This window comes from Zalophus californianus, chromosome 15, assembly GCF_009762305.2.
Source record: "Zalophus californianus isolate mZalCal1 chromosome 15, mZalCal1.pri.v2, whole genome shotgun sequence".
NCBI lineage: Eukaryota > Metazoa > Chordata > Mammalia > Carnivora > Otariidae > Zalophus > Zalophus californianus.
The window spans coordinates 29,422,590-29,439,105 of NC_045609.1; the positions used below are offsets into that span (position 1 = coordinate 29,422,590).

The following is a 16,516-nucleotide window of genomic DNA, read 5'->3' on the forward strand; positions in this document are numbered from 1 at the left end:
AGACCATATGAAAATAACATCACTTTTGATTTTTAATATTTTTTATGGGTCATAAAGATCGTAATCTCTGCTTTGGTATGTTTTATAGTAGACAGTTTAACATGTGAGGATGTGCCTCAAAAATCTGTGGTTAGGGATGAAGATTCTTAGGTTGCATTTTAGTCAAGATTGCTTTATTTTGCTCTAGAGTCTCTAGAGCTGCACTAATTTGGAATTCTCTAGCTACATGGGGCTGTTGAGTACTTAAGTGTACTGAGATGTGATGTAAGTGTGGAAGACATACCAGATTTTGGAAATGTAGTATGGAAAAAATAGAAAATAGTATTATATAGTTACAGATACTGATTATATGTAGAAATAATGCTTTTGATATTGGGTCAAAAATTATGATAATTTCATGCTTTTAATGTGGTTACTAGGAAATTTATGGCTCACATATTTCTTTTGGGGCAGCTCTCCTATAAAGTTTGAGATTAAATTATACCATGCCCAGGAGATTTTAGTCATTAGAAGACTTTTATTTTTTTATTCTATAGTTCAGTCTTATGGAAAGAAATTTTAAAATTGTTATTGCTAAACTTTAGTATATTTGATAAGGGTCTTTTGTATTATTGACTATTTATTCATAAATCTAGAAATTAAATGAACCTGAGTTTTAATTAGAGTGCTACTTTTTTTTTTTTTTAAGGTTTTATTTATTCGACAGAGAGACACAGCGAGAGAGGGAACACAAGCAGGGGGAGTGGGAGAGGGAGAAACAGGCTTCCCGCTGAGCAGGGAGCCCGATGTGGGGCTCGATCCCAGGACCCTGGGATCATGACCTTAGCCAAAGGCAGATGCCCAACAACTGAGCCACCCATGTGCCCCTAAAGAGTGCTACTTTCAAACCACACGATCTATAACTCAGAAAAGCTCTAACATTCCACTGCTAGTGGTACTACTACATGATTTTGAAGAACAATGAAATATCACTTAATTATAGGTTTCTTGATTTGGACCTAGGACGCTCACATAATAATAGCTCTAGTTAGCAGAAATCAACACTTAAGAGGGCCAGCAAGTAACAAGAAATTACTTTATCTTCTATTTGATGATAAAAGTTGATTGGTACATTTATATAATGCTCACTAGATTTTTGCTGTAAGTTCTGTGTTCTGAGAAGAAACATTGCCCAAACGAACTCGTCACCTTTTTCCCCTTAAGTATATATTAAATTGCCTAGCAAAATAGTAACCTGACACTTGGAAAAATATGGTAACTGAGAATTGAAATAGCAAGGGTAAGAAACTTTAGTTTCACGTATAGACCGGGGTACTCAGTTTGAGCTTAAACTAGCTTTGATAAGTAAGAATCTGTAGAAGCAATTCAGAATTACGCTACTAAAAACAAATTATAGGAACTTTAAAAAATGAACTTAACAGAAATCTGGTCCATGCATAAGAGAAAATAAATGAGTTATGGTAAAAATGGCACACTGTTAATGTGTTACAATGTTTTTTAATCATTGTGTACATCTTTCATGCCACCTGGGAGAAAAGTTTGGAGGGGCAGCATTTTTTTCTTTTATAAAAGCTTTAAGAATTTATGTGTATTTTTTTAGTTTAGTGAAAAAAGTGTAGTCATTTATAAAGTGCATCCTTTTTCAGTTTTGTTAATATAAGTTTAATTCTGCATGGTTGCTCTGAGTTTTCATTTAAGTTACGGTAAGAGCCAAATATATTCACCTTTGTAACTGCTGTTCATATAGAATTGTTATGCTTTAATTCTCATGTTAGGAATTGCCTAAATAAATGCTTTTTGTTGCTGAAGGAGTACTTAAAATTGATAGTAATGGTAACAGACTGAGTTAATTTTGGCCTAAAAATGAATAGGAAAAGGGGAAATAAGTAAGGACAAAGAATGAAAGATCATATACAGAAATGGAGAGTGGGGAGGATATGTAAATATTACACAATATTTTACTAGATTCTTTAAATATTACATAAATAAAATACTCATAACCTAAATTTTTTTTATCAGTTTCTCTAACTGGGCAGAAAGTTTGTAAGAATGACTTAAGATTTTAGTCCGTTATGAGAAAGTGAATTTAATATACCATGAAAAGAGTAAATATTACTGATGAAATTTAGACATTTTGGAAAGAAGGAATTTCTAAATACGTATTGAGGCAATGATTGTATATAATTATTGAGAAGAAACGGATTTCATTTAGATGGGAAATTCCAGCTGGCTCAGTAGAGCAGTTTCTCAACCTATTGACATATTGGAGTGGATGATTCTTTGCTGTCAGGAACTGTCCTATGCATTGTAGGATATCTAGCAGCATCCTTGGCCTTCTCCCCCTGAATGCTATTAAAAACACTCTCACTCCCAGTCATGACAATCAGAAATGCCTCCAGACATTGCCAAACGTCCCGTTTGAGCACCACTGTATTACAGTGTGCCTACCTGTGGGTATCTCTTTGAATTCTGGTATATAAGAACAATTAAGCCCAACATTAAAAAGCTGTATAGCTCTGTTCTGAACCATAGTGCATTGTAAGGGTTTGGATTGATAATGAGCTGTGGTCATGGTTCTCAGGAGTCTAAAACAATTTACTGATATTGTTAAAAATGAGGGATTGTATTAAGAGTCATGGTGAAACTGAGGATATATAAATAACTTTTTTTTGTTGTCAAAAAGGACTGTGTTCAGAGAGTATAGACGCTATCCATATTGAATTCAGTGAATATCCTTTACCCTAAAGTGATTAAGAGTCAAAAAAGTAGAGGGGGAAATATGGGCTGAATTTTTATGAACTAAATTCTAAACATCTTTATATTATATTCAATAAATGATCACTTTATTGATAATGTGCAAACATACCAGATTCTGTAGTTAGAAAGTTAAACTCTTAAAACCAGCTCATCACCTATCATCAAAAAATGCAAGCCCCCCCGGCCCCCCCCCCCCCCGCCAAAAAGCCACAATCCCATTCATCTGAAGACAATGTTGGTACCTATGTGTATGTAGGTCATGTATATATAAAGGCACCTATAGTTTTATACCCGAATGTATTTTTTTGTTTTATTATTGAATGTATATTTTTATTATAAAAATGGGCTGTTTTGCCTACTGCTTTGGATTTGTAGTCTTTTGTATTTAATAAATTTTTTCTTTCAGATATTTGAATATTTTATAATGGTCATAATGTTTATCCACTGGTGTACTGTAATTCCACAAGTGTACATTTCGGGTGTTTCCTACTTTCTTTTATTGTAAATAATGTTGCTGTGATTGTACTTTTTGGTATGTTTCCAGTGTTTTTAGGGTAAATTCCAAAGTGCAATTGCTGAAGGTCATGATAGGTTTTGTCTCACTGCTACCTGGAAAGGTGGAATAAAATATACTCCTATCAGAAGTGTATTAGAAGGCTGACTTAGCATGCTTCTGCCCCCTACACACCCAAAAAACCCTCCACAGTATACTATTGGCATTAAAATACTTAAAAAAAAAATCACATGCACACGTGTGTGTATGTGTGTTGTGTATGTGGTTTAAAAAATTCTTAACAGTACAAAACATGTTAGTTGGCTTCCTCCTTCAGTCATTTCTACTTCCAGTCTCTTCAAAGTGTACCATGGTAAGATGTTTTCTTGGGTTATTGTTCCAGGAAAAAAAATGAGTAAACTTGTTTGTGTATATAGGAGAGGGGCATTACTTGTAAGTTTTCAGTATTTTAAAAATAATTACCAGCAGAATCACACACCCTTTTCTCTACCTTTTTTTCCTGCTTAATATTCTTGGAAATAGTTTCATAGTGGCACTTAACAGATATACCTCATCTTTAAGAAAAGGCTACATAGTATTATAGTTGTACCACAACATATTTAATCAGTCTTCTATTAATGGATATCTAGAGTTGTTTTTAAGGCAGTTAAAACTATCAGTTCAATAGATAAAAATCAGTATCTTCTTATCATATTAGTGTTTTGTTTTTTATTAGTGTGGATGACTGCTTTTTACTACTGGCCACGTGTATATCTTTGAATTGCCTATTTGTTCTTAGCTGTTTTTTTTCCATTGAGATGCTTTTCTTTCTCATACTGATTGTGGAGACATCATGCATTCTTGAAGAGTGTTTTTAAGTTAGATGGTGATTGGAATTCAAGCTTGCAACAGTCCCTTGAGGATGTGCAAAATGCAATACCTAATAGTGGTGCTTAATTAGCTTAAAAGAGAAATAGGAAGTGATGCTGAGGGATCAAAAACTGAAAAGGCAGTATGCATAGTGATTAAGAACCCCAGTTTGGTGTCAAAACTGGATTTGAATGACAGCTCTTCTACTTGCTCTTGTGACTTTTGGCAAGTTATTTCTGTGCTTTAGTTTTTTCATCTGCGAAATGGGGATGTATATGTTTACAATAGAGTCAGCAAACCTTTTCAGTATAGGGCCAGATAGTAAATGTGGTTTTCTTTGTGGACCATATAGGAACTCTGTCATGTTTTGTTTACCTTTCCAGTCTTTAAAGTTTTTTTTTTTTGAGGATTTAATTTGTCAGAGAAAGAGAATGTGCACAAGCAGGGGGAGTGGCAGGCAGAGGGAGAAGCAGGCTCCCTGCTGAGCAAGGAGCCTGATGTGGACTGGATCCCAGGACCCTGGTATCATGACCTGAGCCAAAGGCAGACACTTAACTGGCTGAGCCACCCAGGCATCTCACCTTTCCAGTCTTTTAAGATGTAAAACCCCAGTCCTCAGCCTGGTCTACAGCATTATAATAAAGGGCTCCTGTTATGCCTGGTAAATACATCTTTGTGGAAGCAATGCATCTTTTTAATAGCATTTCAAGTATTGGTCCCAGTTCTGCTTCCATTCTAATCTATCAGTACCCCTATAGCAGTAACAGAATGGCCTAGCTCACATGATTGTTTTCCTAATAGTACTTTAGGATGTTGAGATTTGGGATGGTCTGTCTGTCTTAGAACAGGGCTAGCTAGCATGTCACAGTTCCAACATAGAAGATCAATCCATACTTTTGTGACTTTGTTTTTAAGATTTATTTATTTGAGAGAGTGGGGGAGAGCACGGGGAGGGGCAGGGGAAGAGGAAGAAGCAGACTCTCCACTGAGCAGGGAGCCCAGGACTGTTAAGATCATGACCTGAGCTGAAGTCAGATGCTTAAACCGACTTAGCCACTCAGGCATCCCAATCCATACTTTTATCTGAAAGTTTTATCCACAGCCATTTGGTTTTTAGCAGACTTCATGTTAAGAGCCTGTCTTGGGAGTAATATCCATTAAAAGTCCTTCCAGGGTAATTTTTTTTCATTATTTCAGATTACATCCTTTAGTTTGAATACAGTATTTAAATCTAATGATTCCGACACAGTCCACACACTATATGCGAAAGAAAATAGAGTTAAGATTCAAATCACTTAGGCTCTAACATATAAAATATAGGCTTATAAAATAAATTATTCATAATTTATTCCCAACTACAGGAATTGATTTGTAACTTTAAGGGCTAAACTATCCTGAACTGTTACGAATTGGACATGAAGGGAAACGAGTGTAGAACTGAATCTACTGTCCCACAACATCTTTGTGCTTCTTACCTTCCCCTTTAAAAAGGGAATGGGGAGGGGCATCTGGCTGGCTTAGTCGGTAGAGCTTGCAATTCTTGATCTTAGTTAGGGTCATGAGTTCAAGTCACGTGTTGGGCATGGAGCCTATTTTCAAAAAAAAAAAAAAATATGTATATAAAAGGAATGGAGGATGATAAGACACAGAAGTTCATTCCAGGAGAGTAGAGTCTTGGTACTCTTGCTTCCCAAACCTGCTCTGGAGGCAGTCATTTGTTCATGTTATGAGTTTGGCATGCTGTTCTCATGTTCCTTATTAGAACCTATTTGTAGCCTAGCATATTGTAATATTTGTTGGAAAAACATATTTTGTATAAAAATACTTTTAATAGCCATTTCCAGAGAGAGCTTAGTAAATAATTATGAATAATCCTTTAAATGTACTAGAACAAAGCATTCTGGGGAGAAAACAATGGTTAGTATAGCATGATACAGTGGTTCAAAACATAATGTAACTTTCAGTTTTCTATAAACATAGCTTTATAAGCCCTTTACTTGTTAATTCTTTCTATATGCATTGTCTCTTAAATTGCAAAGTTGTCAGTGAAATTCATGATAAAAGTTTGAATGTGAGGCAAAATCTTTGGAGTTTTGTAAAACATTTTCAGTAGCATATGAACATGTATGTAGTGGTAGTTAGAGATTTGCTTATTATTTTTCCTAAAAGGTATCTCTGTAGAGAGTTTCTTAAAGTTTGGAATATTAAATAGGTTAAAAGTAAAGTCATCGGTAATCTTACTAAACTTTTTTGTATAATGTCAGAAGTTGAAATTTTCCCAACTCTGTTAATAGCTTGTTTGTATCCTTCTTGACTTGATGTTTGTATGAATGTATCTATATATACATGTGCATATAATTTCTATTTTTGCTTAATAACAAAACAACAAAAACAAAACTCTACACACTGGTGACTAACTTGCTTTTTTTCACGTCATTGGACCATTTTCCAGGTCAGTACATCTAGACCTCTCACATTCATTTTAATGGCTGCATACTCCACTCTTATGGATGTATTATATTTCTACAACCGGTCCCCTATTGACAGACATACGGTTGTGTCTGATTTTTTTGCTAGCATTGTAATAGGTTAGAGGCTGTAATGAATGGTAAGGAAGTGTAGGTAGCATTACTACTTTAAAGAAAAAAGTAGAGAAGAAACTTCCTTTGCCATAGTCACTTACTAAATGAAATTTAATAAAAACACTGTCAAAAGTTGAGAGGACCAAAATTGATACTTTTTCTCTGATCTTTTTGCCATGTGTATATCTGAATTCTTTGTTTTTAAAGAAGAAACAGCATTGAAGCATTATTTGGGGGGAAAAACACACACACAAAATCCAGCAACTCAGCATTCATGAGCAACTCTATACTATACCAGTATGTGCCTGTGCAGTGGAAGGAAAACAATTTTGGTAAGGAATTAAAACTTTAGCTTTAAACTTCCAACAGGTTGATATTTATAATGAATGATGAATAAACAACTTTTAATATTGTGTTGACAGTGCCTTTTAGTTTTTAAAAGAAGTCACCATATCTTTGATATCTTTAATTTCAACTTAAACTTTTCTTTTCCCTTAAAACAAACCCTGAATTTGCAGCCAACAAAAAATTAGATATAGTCTCAGGTGTGTATTTCTTCTGACTTTTCTTAAAATATCTGTTAACATTTATTAGAGATGCTTATGGGTTGACTTTTTCCTTCAGGGGCAAGTTCACTAATTGCTGAGTTTTATACATATTACAGCAGTAATCCTTTTGTAGGTGTGTGTTGCAACCATCTAGATGCTTTGAGATGCTCATGTATTTTTTAATTTGTACATGGGGGACTATCATTGGTAGTTATTTGGTTAAACCTAAACATGGCATGTGTTATACTTCTTTACTGTAATCTTTTTTTGCCTTTTGCATTATGTAGGAAATATATCCTGGACAGTTCCAACCATCTCTCTGTCACAAATTCATAGCCTTGTCAGATAAAGAAGGAAAACTACTTCGGAACTATACTCAGAACATAGATACACTGGAACAGGTTGCAGGAATCCAAAGGATAATTCAGTGTCATGGTTAGTAAACTTCAGAATTGCTTTCTGTTATTTGATTAGTTTTGTAGGAAAAAATAGGATTAGAAAGTAGGCTGCCATCCAGAAATGGAGATTAAGCCTTTTTTTTTTTTTTTTAAAGGTTTTATCCATTTATTCATAAGAGACAGAGAGGCAGAGGGAGAAGCCGGCTCCCCACGGAGCAGGACTTGATCCCAGGACCCTGGGATCATGACCCGAGCCAAAGGCAGATGCTTAACCATCTGAGCCACCCAGGCACCTCGAGATTAAGCCTTTTTATTTAGTCATTGTTAACTGATCAGTTGTAGATAAATTTTAAAAAGTAGAATGCAAAAAAAAACCAGAATTACTGACCTTGATACTTAATTGCACAAAACATCAGATTAACGTTCTGTTGTATTTCAAAAGGTGTAGCAGTTGTATTCCATTAAATTCTTCTAAATAACCATCTTTGATTACAAAAGTAATGTGTCAATATTTTTTATATGTCAATATAAGAAAAATATGACATCTTTAGTTTATGAAACCAGAGGAACGGGTAGTTCAGATGTCTAGATTTAGAAATACAGAAGACTTTCAATCTAAAACAACAAGTAGGTGCAGGCCATTTTCTTATGTATCTGAACTGTTCTTGGGGCGCCTGGGTGGCTCAGTCGGTTAAGCATCTGCCTTCAGCTCAGGGCATGATACTAGGGTCCTGGGATTGAGCCCTGCATCGGGCTCCCTGCTCAGTGGGGAGCCTGCTTCTCCCTCTGCTTCTCCCACTGCTTGTGCTCTCTCCCTCTCTCTCGGATGAATGGATGAATAAAATCTTTAAAATAAAAAATCTTTAAAAAAAAAAAACCCAGAAACAAAAAAAAAAAATCTGTTTTTAATGTATAACTGTTAAGCTAAGGTCACACAAATTATAACCTTCCAACTCTGTAGAGTTTTAGCTCTGGAGGAATTGGTTTATTTTATTGAAAAGAATAGCTTTAGAAAGTGTCACTGTATATCAACATCTCAATTGAGGATTGGATTCTGTCTGTATTATATATAAATATTTTAATTATTCATCCCTGAGATTCCCCTGTGGAGTCTTAATTCTCTTTTCTGGATGTCAAACTTTATAATCTTTGTGGTATGTTTAAATAAATGGAAACATGTCTTTAATAATGCATGTGTGTATTGGTTGTTTTTAGGTTCCTTTGCAACAGCATCTTGCTTGATTTGTAAATACAAAGTAGACTGTGAAGCTGTACGAGGAGATATTTTTAATCAGGTAATTTATCCCCCATATTTTAGGAGTTGTGCATGTCTCTGACCTGTTTTTTCTTTTGCCTCCGCGTTCTTTTTTTTTTTTCCTTTTTTTCTGAAAGTATGTGGTATGGAAAGATCCAGGAAGATAATATATACCATTGGGAATTCTGATGAAATAAATATACAAGAACCTTTTAATCCCTTAAGTTGAAAACATTGTTCTATAATGTCTCTAAAATGATGAAATTGGCTTCTTATTATCTAAGTTAAAATAACTTAAATCATACATGAGATGTTGCTATATTAGAGTTTCTCTTACTTTCCCCTTTTATAGTTCCTGTCGGATTTTGAATCTTAAATTAGTTCTTGGTAATCCTTTAAAACATTTAAAAAGTTATTGTAAAAGTTATTTTTTTTAATCTTTTTTAAAAATTTTGTTTTATTATGTTAATCCCCATTCATTATATCATCAGTTTTTGATGCAGTGTTTCATGATTCATTGTTTGTGTATAACACCCAGTGCTCCATTCAATACATGCCTTCTTTAATACCTATCACCAGGCTAACCCATCCTCCCACCCCCCTCCCCTCTAGAACCCTCAGTTTGTTTCTCAGAGTCCATAGTCTCTCATGGTTCGTCTCTCCCTCCGATTTCCCCCCCTTCATTCTTCTCCTCTTGCTATCTTCTTTTTTTTTTTTTTAACATATAATGTATTACTTGTTTCAGAGGTACAGATCTGTGATTCAACAGTCCTGCACACTTCACAGCGCTCACCATAACACATACCCTCCCCAGGGTCCATCACCCAGCCACCCCATCCCTGCCACCCCCCACCACTCCCAACAACCCTCAGTTTGTTTCCTGAGATTAAGAATTCCTCGTATCAGTGAGGTCATATGATACATGTCTTTCTCTGATTGACTTATTTCGCTTAGCATAATATCCTCCAGTTCCATCCATGTTGTTGCAAATGGCAAGATTTTGTTTTTTGATGGCTGCATAATATTTTATTATACACACACCCCCACATACCCCACATACCCCACATCTTTATCCATTCATCTTTTGATAGACATCTTGGCTCTTTCCGTAGTTTGGCTATTGTGGACATTACTGCTATAAACATTGGGGTGCCACATACCCCTTCGGATCCCTACATTTGTATCTTTGGGGTAAATACCCAGTAGTGCAATTGCTGGGTCCTATGGTAGCTCTATTTTCAACTTTTTGAGGAACTTCCATACTGTTCTCCAGAGTGGCTGCACCAGCTTGCATTCCCACCAACAGAGTAGGAGGGTTCCCTGTAAAAGGTATTTCATATATGATCACTGTCCCCCAAAAAAGAAATACGGGAAAATGCAGAGAATAAGAACCATCCAGATATAAATTTTATGTGCTTAGCTGCATACATAGTTATAATTTTGGATGGAGAATATAGTATTAAAATGGAATCATTTCTTACATTTTTTTTAAAGGATTAAGTCATATGTGTACAGGGCGCCTGGGTGGCTCAGTTGGTTAAGCGACTGCCTTCGGCTCAGGTCATGATCCTGGAGTCCCAGGATCGAGTCCCGCATCGGGCTCCCTGCTCGGCAGGGAGTCTGCTTCTCCCTCTGACCCTCTTCCCTATCGTGCTCTCTCTCATTCTCTCTCTCTCAAATAAATAAAATCTTTAAAAAAAAAAAAGAAATTAAAAAAAAAAGTCATATGTGTACATATATACAGGTGCTGGATTTTCTTAATCTGCAGTGGACTCTTAAATATCAAATGTAGGTCTTCGTGGCTATTATAATAGCTACATACTTAGATAATAACACCATTGTATTTCATTGTATGTTGATAAAGTCATTAATAGTTGAGATTGCCATTGAGGGTTGTATCCAGTTTTCCCTACTATTTATCCATAGCTTTTTTGTTTTCTTTGATAATTCCCCCCCAGCCCCCAAGCACTTAAGCACATAGCTCATTTCATAATGCTTCTACACTTCAGTTTGAAAACACTTTATGTGGGAATTCTAAATCTTTTTTTTTTAAGTTTTTAACTTTAATTTCAGTATAGTTAACATACAGTATTTATATTCATTTCAGGTATACAATACAGTGATTCAGCTTCTTTGATAATTTTGAAATGCATTCTTGGGAAGAGTGTAAATGTTAATTATTTCTAACTTGAGCGCTTTCCCTTTTCCTCCCCATCTCAACCAAAATCTGGAACATGCAGGTGGTTCCTCGTTGTCCTCAGTGCCCAGCTGATGAGCCACTTGCTATCATGAAACCAGAGATTGTCTTTTTTGGTGAAAATTTACCAGAGCAGTTTCATAGAGCCATGAAGTATGACAAAGATGAAGTTGATCTCCTCATTGTTATTGGGTCTTCCCTGAAAGTAAGACCAGTAGCACTAATTCCAAGTAAGTTGGTGGTGATTTTTAGAGAATATTTCTGTATAGATTGCCATAGGTTGTGGGTCTGTACAATGGACCCCGGTGATCTTATTCTCTTTATGGTTAAAGAGTGGTGAAGAGCCCAACTTTATTTCTTAGGTGACGTTCACATTCGTGAAGATTGGTTAATCTGACATTTTGGTGCGGGGGTGTGGGAAAGGGAAAAATTAAGACAAAGGGAAACAGCTTTTTAGTGGAATGTGTTTTTATTATGACAGGAGTTAGCTTCAGCTAATTTACATAATGCTTAGGAAACAGTCCTTAATCTATGTGTTTCTAGTCTTAATTTGATTATAGTTGTTGATCGTTCAAATTTAGTTGATTTTAGGTCCAATAAGTTCAGATATATAGCTAGATACAAGTGTAATCCGGAAGTGTAATATGCTCATGTAAGAGAATTTGGGGGCTCAATACGATTGGTCTGTTTTTATAAGAATAACAGTCATTCCTTGGGGCACCTGGGTGGCTCAGTTGGGTGTCTGAGCTCAGGTCATAATCTCAGGGTCATGAGGTCCTGTGTTGGGCGTAGCACCTGCTTGGGATTCTCTCCTTCAAAAAAAGAGTAACAGTCATACGTTGTCATAATCATTGTATGTGGTGTTTGTGTGTATGAAAATGCTCAAATATAATTTAAGTCCCTTTTGCTCTCAGGAATATTTAACATGTGCTCTCATATTATCTGTTTTCTCCCTCTAGTGAGGAAGCAAGGCAGGAAGATAGAGGGATTAATTCAGTAGCATCAGGTGTGCCCTAAAAGGTGAGGGAGAAAGGTTTTTTTTTTTTTTTTAAGATTTAAAAAAAATTTATTTGAGAGTGAGTGAGTAAGTACAAGCCAGGGGGAGAGGCAGAGGGAGAAGCCGACTCCCTGCTCAGGAGCCTAACATGAGGCTCGATCCCAGGACCCTGTAATCATGACCTGAGCTGAAGGCAGATGCTTAACCGACTGAGCCACCCAGGTGCCCCCAAACTTTTTTTTTAAGGATTTTATTTATTTTAGAGTGCACGCGCGCAGGGGGAGGATCAGAGGGGGAGGGAGAAGGACGAGGAAAAGAATCCCAAGTGGACTCCGCGCTGAATGCAGAGCCGGACATGGGCTGATCTCAGGACCTGAGATCATGACCTGAGCTGAAACCAAGAGGGATGTTTAACTGACCGAGCAACCCAGCTGCCCCAAGAAAATCAAACTCTTAATCACCGGATTAAATTAGAATTCTACATCAGCAATCATATAGGCAAGCCAGAGCAAACAATTGAAAGAAACAGGAGTTCAGCTCTACGATTGTGCATCTTTTTCCTACCTACATGTGGTGGCTTTATCAGTTTTAGTCTTCCCAAAATAGCTGTGAAATTCTTTGACAGTAGAATATAGGATAAAATTTAATGAATAAGTTCCTTTATTTTTGAGTTTTTTTTTCTCTTTAAAGGTAAGCAGAGAAATTCTTGAAAGCTTTCTGTGGGGCTCTGTATAATACTGTGTTGCTGATACGCAAAGATAATTTTTAAAAGATGTAAAACACAGGCATATAATGGTGGAAAATGGACTTGTATGAATTTCCACACACTGTATCAGGAGCTATTTTGATAGAGTAACTGTAACTATGTGCCAAGAGCTCTTCTATGCACTTGATGTATTCTGACTACAACCTTGTCAAAAAGTAGTTTATCCCCATTATACAGACAAGAAAATTGAGGTACAGAGTAGAAAAGCCTGAGAAGATTGCTCAGAGGTAATCAGGTGACAGGAAACAGGACCTGAAATTGTATAAAGATGCTTAGCTGCCCATCTGTTTATTTGATAGCTTGATGAAATGTGATGGATTGGTTAAGTAGTAGTGGCGGGTTTCATTTTTGGTATTGGGAGCATGTTAAATTTTGGCATTGTGTATTTGTTGTGGTTTTATCAGCTCCCTTTCCCTTATGCGTTTTTCATCTTTTTAGGTTCCATACCCCATGAAGTGCCTCAGATATTAATAAATAGAGAACCTTTGCCTCATCTGCATTTTGATGTAGAGCTTCTTGGAGACTGTGATGTCATCATAAATGAATTATGTCATAGGTTAGGTGGTGAATATGCCAAACTTTGCTGCAACCCTGTAAAGCTTTCAGAAATTACTGAAAAACCTCCACGAACACAAAAAGAGTTGGCTCATTTGTCAGATTTGCCACCCACACCTCTTAATATTTCAGAAGACTCAAGTTCACCAGAAAGAACTTCACCACCAGATTCTTCAGCGATTGTTACACTTTTAGACCAAGCAACTAGGAGTAATGATGATGATCCTGGTGTGTCCGAATCAAAAGATTGTATGGAAGAAAAATCACAGGAAGGACAGAATTCTACTAGGAACATTGAAAGTGTTACTGAACAGTTTGAAAGTCCGGATTTGAAGAACGTTGGCTCTAACACTGGGGAAAAAAATGAAAGAATTTCAGTTGCTGACACGGTGAGGAAGTGCTGGCCACCTAGACTTGGAAAGGAGCAGATTAGCAAACGGCTTGATGGTAAGGGAATGCTGTTGGAGGTAGCCTTATTTTACCGTTTTGAAGGTATAATTATTTTAACAAAATATCTGTAAGAAATAAGCAATTTTGACAGGTTAGTTGATAGAAGGTAGCTTTATGCAGCTAAATGTAACAGTTGTGTTTAGAGAAACTGTAAAGTTGAGAATTTAGGCTAGAAAAAGGTTAAACCAGTGGTACCTTAACAGTAGGGGAAGAAATTAAAGTGTTCTCTGTACCTTGTGTTCCAGGGAATGAGAAAGGTAAGCATTGAATTGAGAAGAAAATTGGAAAATAAACTGTGCTCTGCCATTGTCTGGTGAGCTTTTGCTGGTAGAACTGATGACTGAGATTTGGGTGGTTACCATAGGGCAGCTGCTTTATTTATATACATTATTTGATTTTAATCTCATGAGGTAGGAACTGTTACTGCTTCTCTGCTGTTGGTGGGAAAACTGAGGACCATAGAGGTTAAGGCCTCTGCAAGGTAACAGGACATGGAAGAAGTCAATTGGATTGGATTCCAGGTCAATCCTCAGAGCCTTTCCTCTTTTAACCACTATGCTGTGTTGTCTCAGATCTAGAAAACATCTCTGATCCTTCTCAACAGAATATTAGGAATAGCTTCTACCCAGTTTTTTGTTTTAACTGAAATATAGTTGACATATAATACCAGTTTCAGGTGTACCACATAGTGATATATATACCCTAGGAAATGCTGACCATGATAAGTGTAGTACTGTCACCATACAAAGTTATTACAACACTCTACCCTCCCTCTCTGGCAACCACCAGTTCTGTTTTTATGAGTCTTGTTTTTTTAGATTCCACATATAAGTGAAACCATATGGTATTTGTCTTTGACTTATTTTACTTTGCATAATATCCTCTAGGTTCCATCTGTGTCTCAAATGGCAAGATTTTACTCTTTTTTATGGCTGAGTAATATTCCATTCTTTATATACAACACATCTTTTTTATCCATTTATCTCTTGATGGATATTTAGGTTGCTTCCATATCTTGACTATTGTAAATAAATACTGCAGTGAACATAGCAGTACATATATCTTTTCAAATTAGCGTTTTTGCTTTCCTAAAGGAAAATACCCAGAAGTAGAATTGCTGGATTTATTTATTTTTATTTTTTTTAAAGATTTTATTTATTTATTTGACAGACACAGTGAGAGAGGGAACACAAGCAGGGGGAGTGGGAGAGGGAGAAGCAGGCTTCCCGCAGAGCGGGGAGCCTGATGTGGGACTCGATCCCAGGAACCTGGGATCATGACCTGAGCTGAAGGCAGACGCTCAACGACTGAGCCACCCAGGCTCCCGTGGATTTATTTTTATTTCTAGTTTTCTATTTCTAACTTTTTAAGGACCCTCTGTACTGTTTTTCCATAGTGGCTGCACCAATTTACATTCCCACCAGCAGTTTATGAGGGTTCCTTTTTCTTCATATTTGTGCCAACAGTTATTTGTCTTTTTGATAATAGCCATTTTGACAGGTGTTAGGTGATCTCATTGAGGTTTCACTTTGTGATTCCCTGATAGATAGTGATGTTTAGCATCTTCATGTGTCTGTTGGCCCTCTGTATATTGTCTTTAGGGATATGTCTTATTTGGGGCCTCTACCCATTTTTAAAAAAATTTTTAATTCTTTCACCCAATGTGGGGCTTAAACTAATAACCCTGGGATTAAGAGTCACAATCTCCACGGACTGAGCCACCCAGGCGCCCCTGTTTGGTGCCTCTGCCCATTTTTTAATCGGGTTGGGTGTTTTTGCTATTGAGCTATAGTTTTTTGTATAATCTGGCTGTTAACCCTTTATGGGAAACATCTGCTGAGTATCTTCTCCCAGTCAGTAGGTTGTCTTTTTATTCTCTTGGTTTCCTTCATGTGTAAAATTTTAGTTTGATATAGTCCCATTGTTTACTTTTAGGTCTTTAATCCATTTTGTGTTTATTTTTGTATGTGGTGTGGGAAAGTGTTTTGAGTTTCATTCTGTGTGTAGCTGCCTAGTTTTCCTAACACCATTGATTGAATAGACTGTCTTTTCCCCATTGCATATTCTTGCCGCCTTTGTCATAGATTAATTGACCATATAAGTCTAGTTCTATTTCTGGGCTCTCTTTTCTGTTGCATAGATTTGTATCTTATTTTTGTGCTAATACCATGGTGTTTTGATTACTGTAGCTTCATAGTATAGTTTGAAATCAGGGAGCATGATCCCTCCAGTTTTGTTCTTTGTCAGGATTGCTTTGGCTGTTCGGGGTCTTTGTGGTTCCATAAACATTTTAGGATTATTCCAGTTCTGTGAAAAATGCTATTGGTATTTTGATAGGGATTGCATTGAATCTATAGATTGTTTTGAATAATGTGGACATTTTAATAATATTAAGTCCAGTCCATGAACATAGTAGGTCTTTAAATTTGTGTTCTTCAGTTTTTCATCAGTGTCTTACAGTTCTCAGAGTATAGGTTTTTCACCTCCTCTAAACTTATTTCTAGGTTTCTCAGTCTTTGATGCAGTTGTAAATAGGATTGCTTAATTTCCCTTTCTGCTACTTCATTATTGGTGCATAGAAATGTAACACATCTACCCTGTTTTGACACGTAAGAACTCTTTACCAAGTAGTAGGGTGAAAAATCCTA

General features: G+C 36.4%; 1 protein-coding gene across 2 annotated transcripts in view; it reads left to right on the forward strand.

The window, feature by feature from the left end:
- SIRT1 (sirtuin 1) overlaps window positions 1-16,516 on the forward strand; it is a 29,272-nt gene that overhangs the window by 6,684 nt on the left and 6,072 nt on the right. Inside the window, exons 2-6 of one of the 2 annotated variants that reach the window (XM_027596416.2) lie at window positions 6,910-7,034; window positions 7,538-7,685; window positions 8,864-8,943; window positions 11,144-11,330; window positions 13,302-13,865. In XM_027596416.2, the coding sequence (XP_027452217.1) occupies window positions 7,002-7,034; window positions 7,538-7,685; window positions 8,864-8,943; window positions 11,144-11,330; window positions 13,302-13,865 (1,012 nt within the window). In that variant the 5' untranslated portion in view covers window positions 6,910-7,001. The remainder of the gene's footprint in view (window positions 1-6,909; window positions 7,035-7,537; window positions 7,686-8,863; window positions 8,944-11,143; window positions 11,331-13,301; window positions 13,866-16,516) is intronic. The other variant, XM_027596415.1, reaches the window with a different exon arrangement.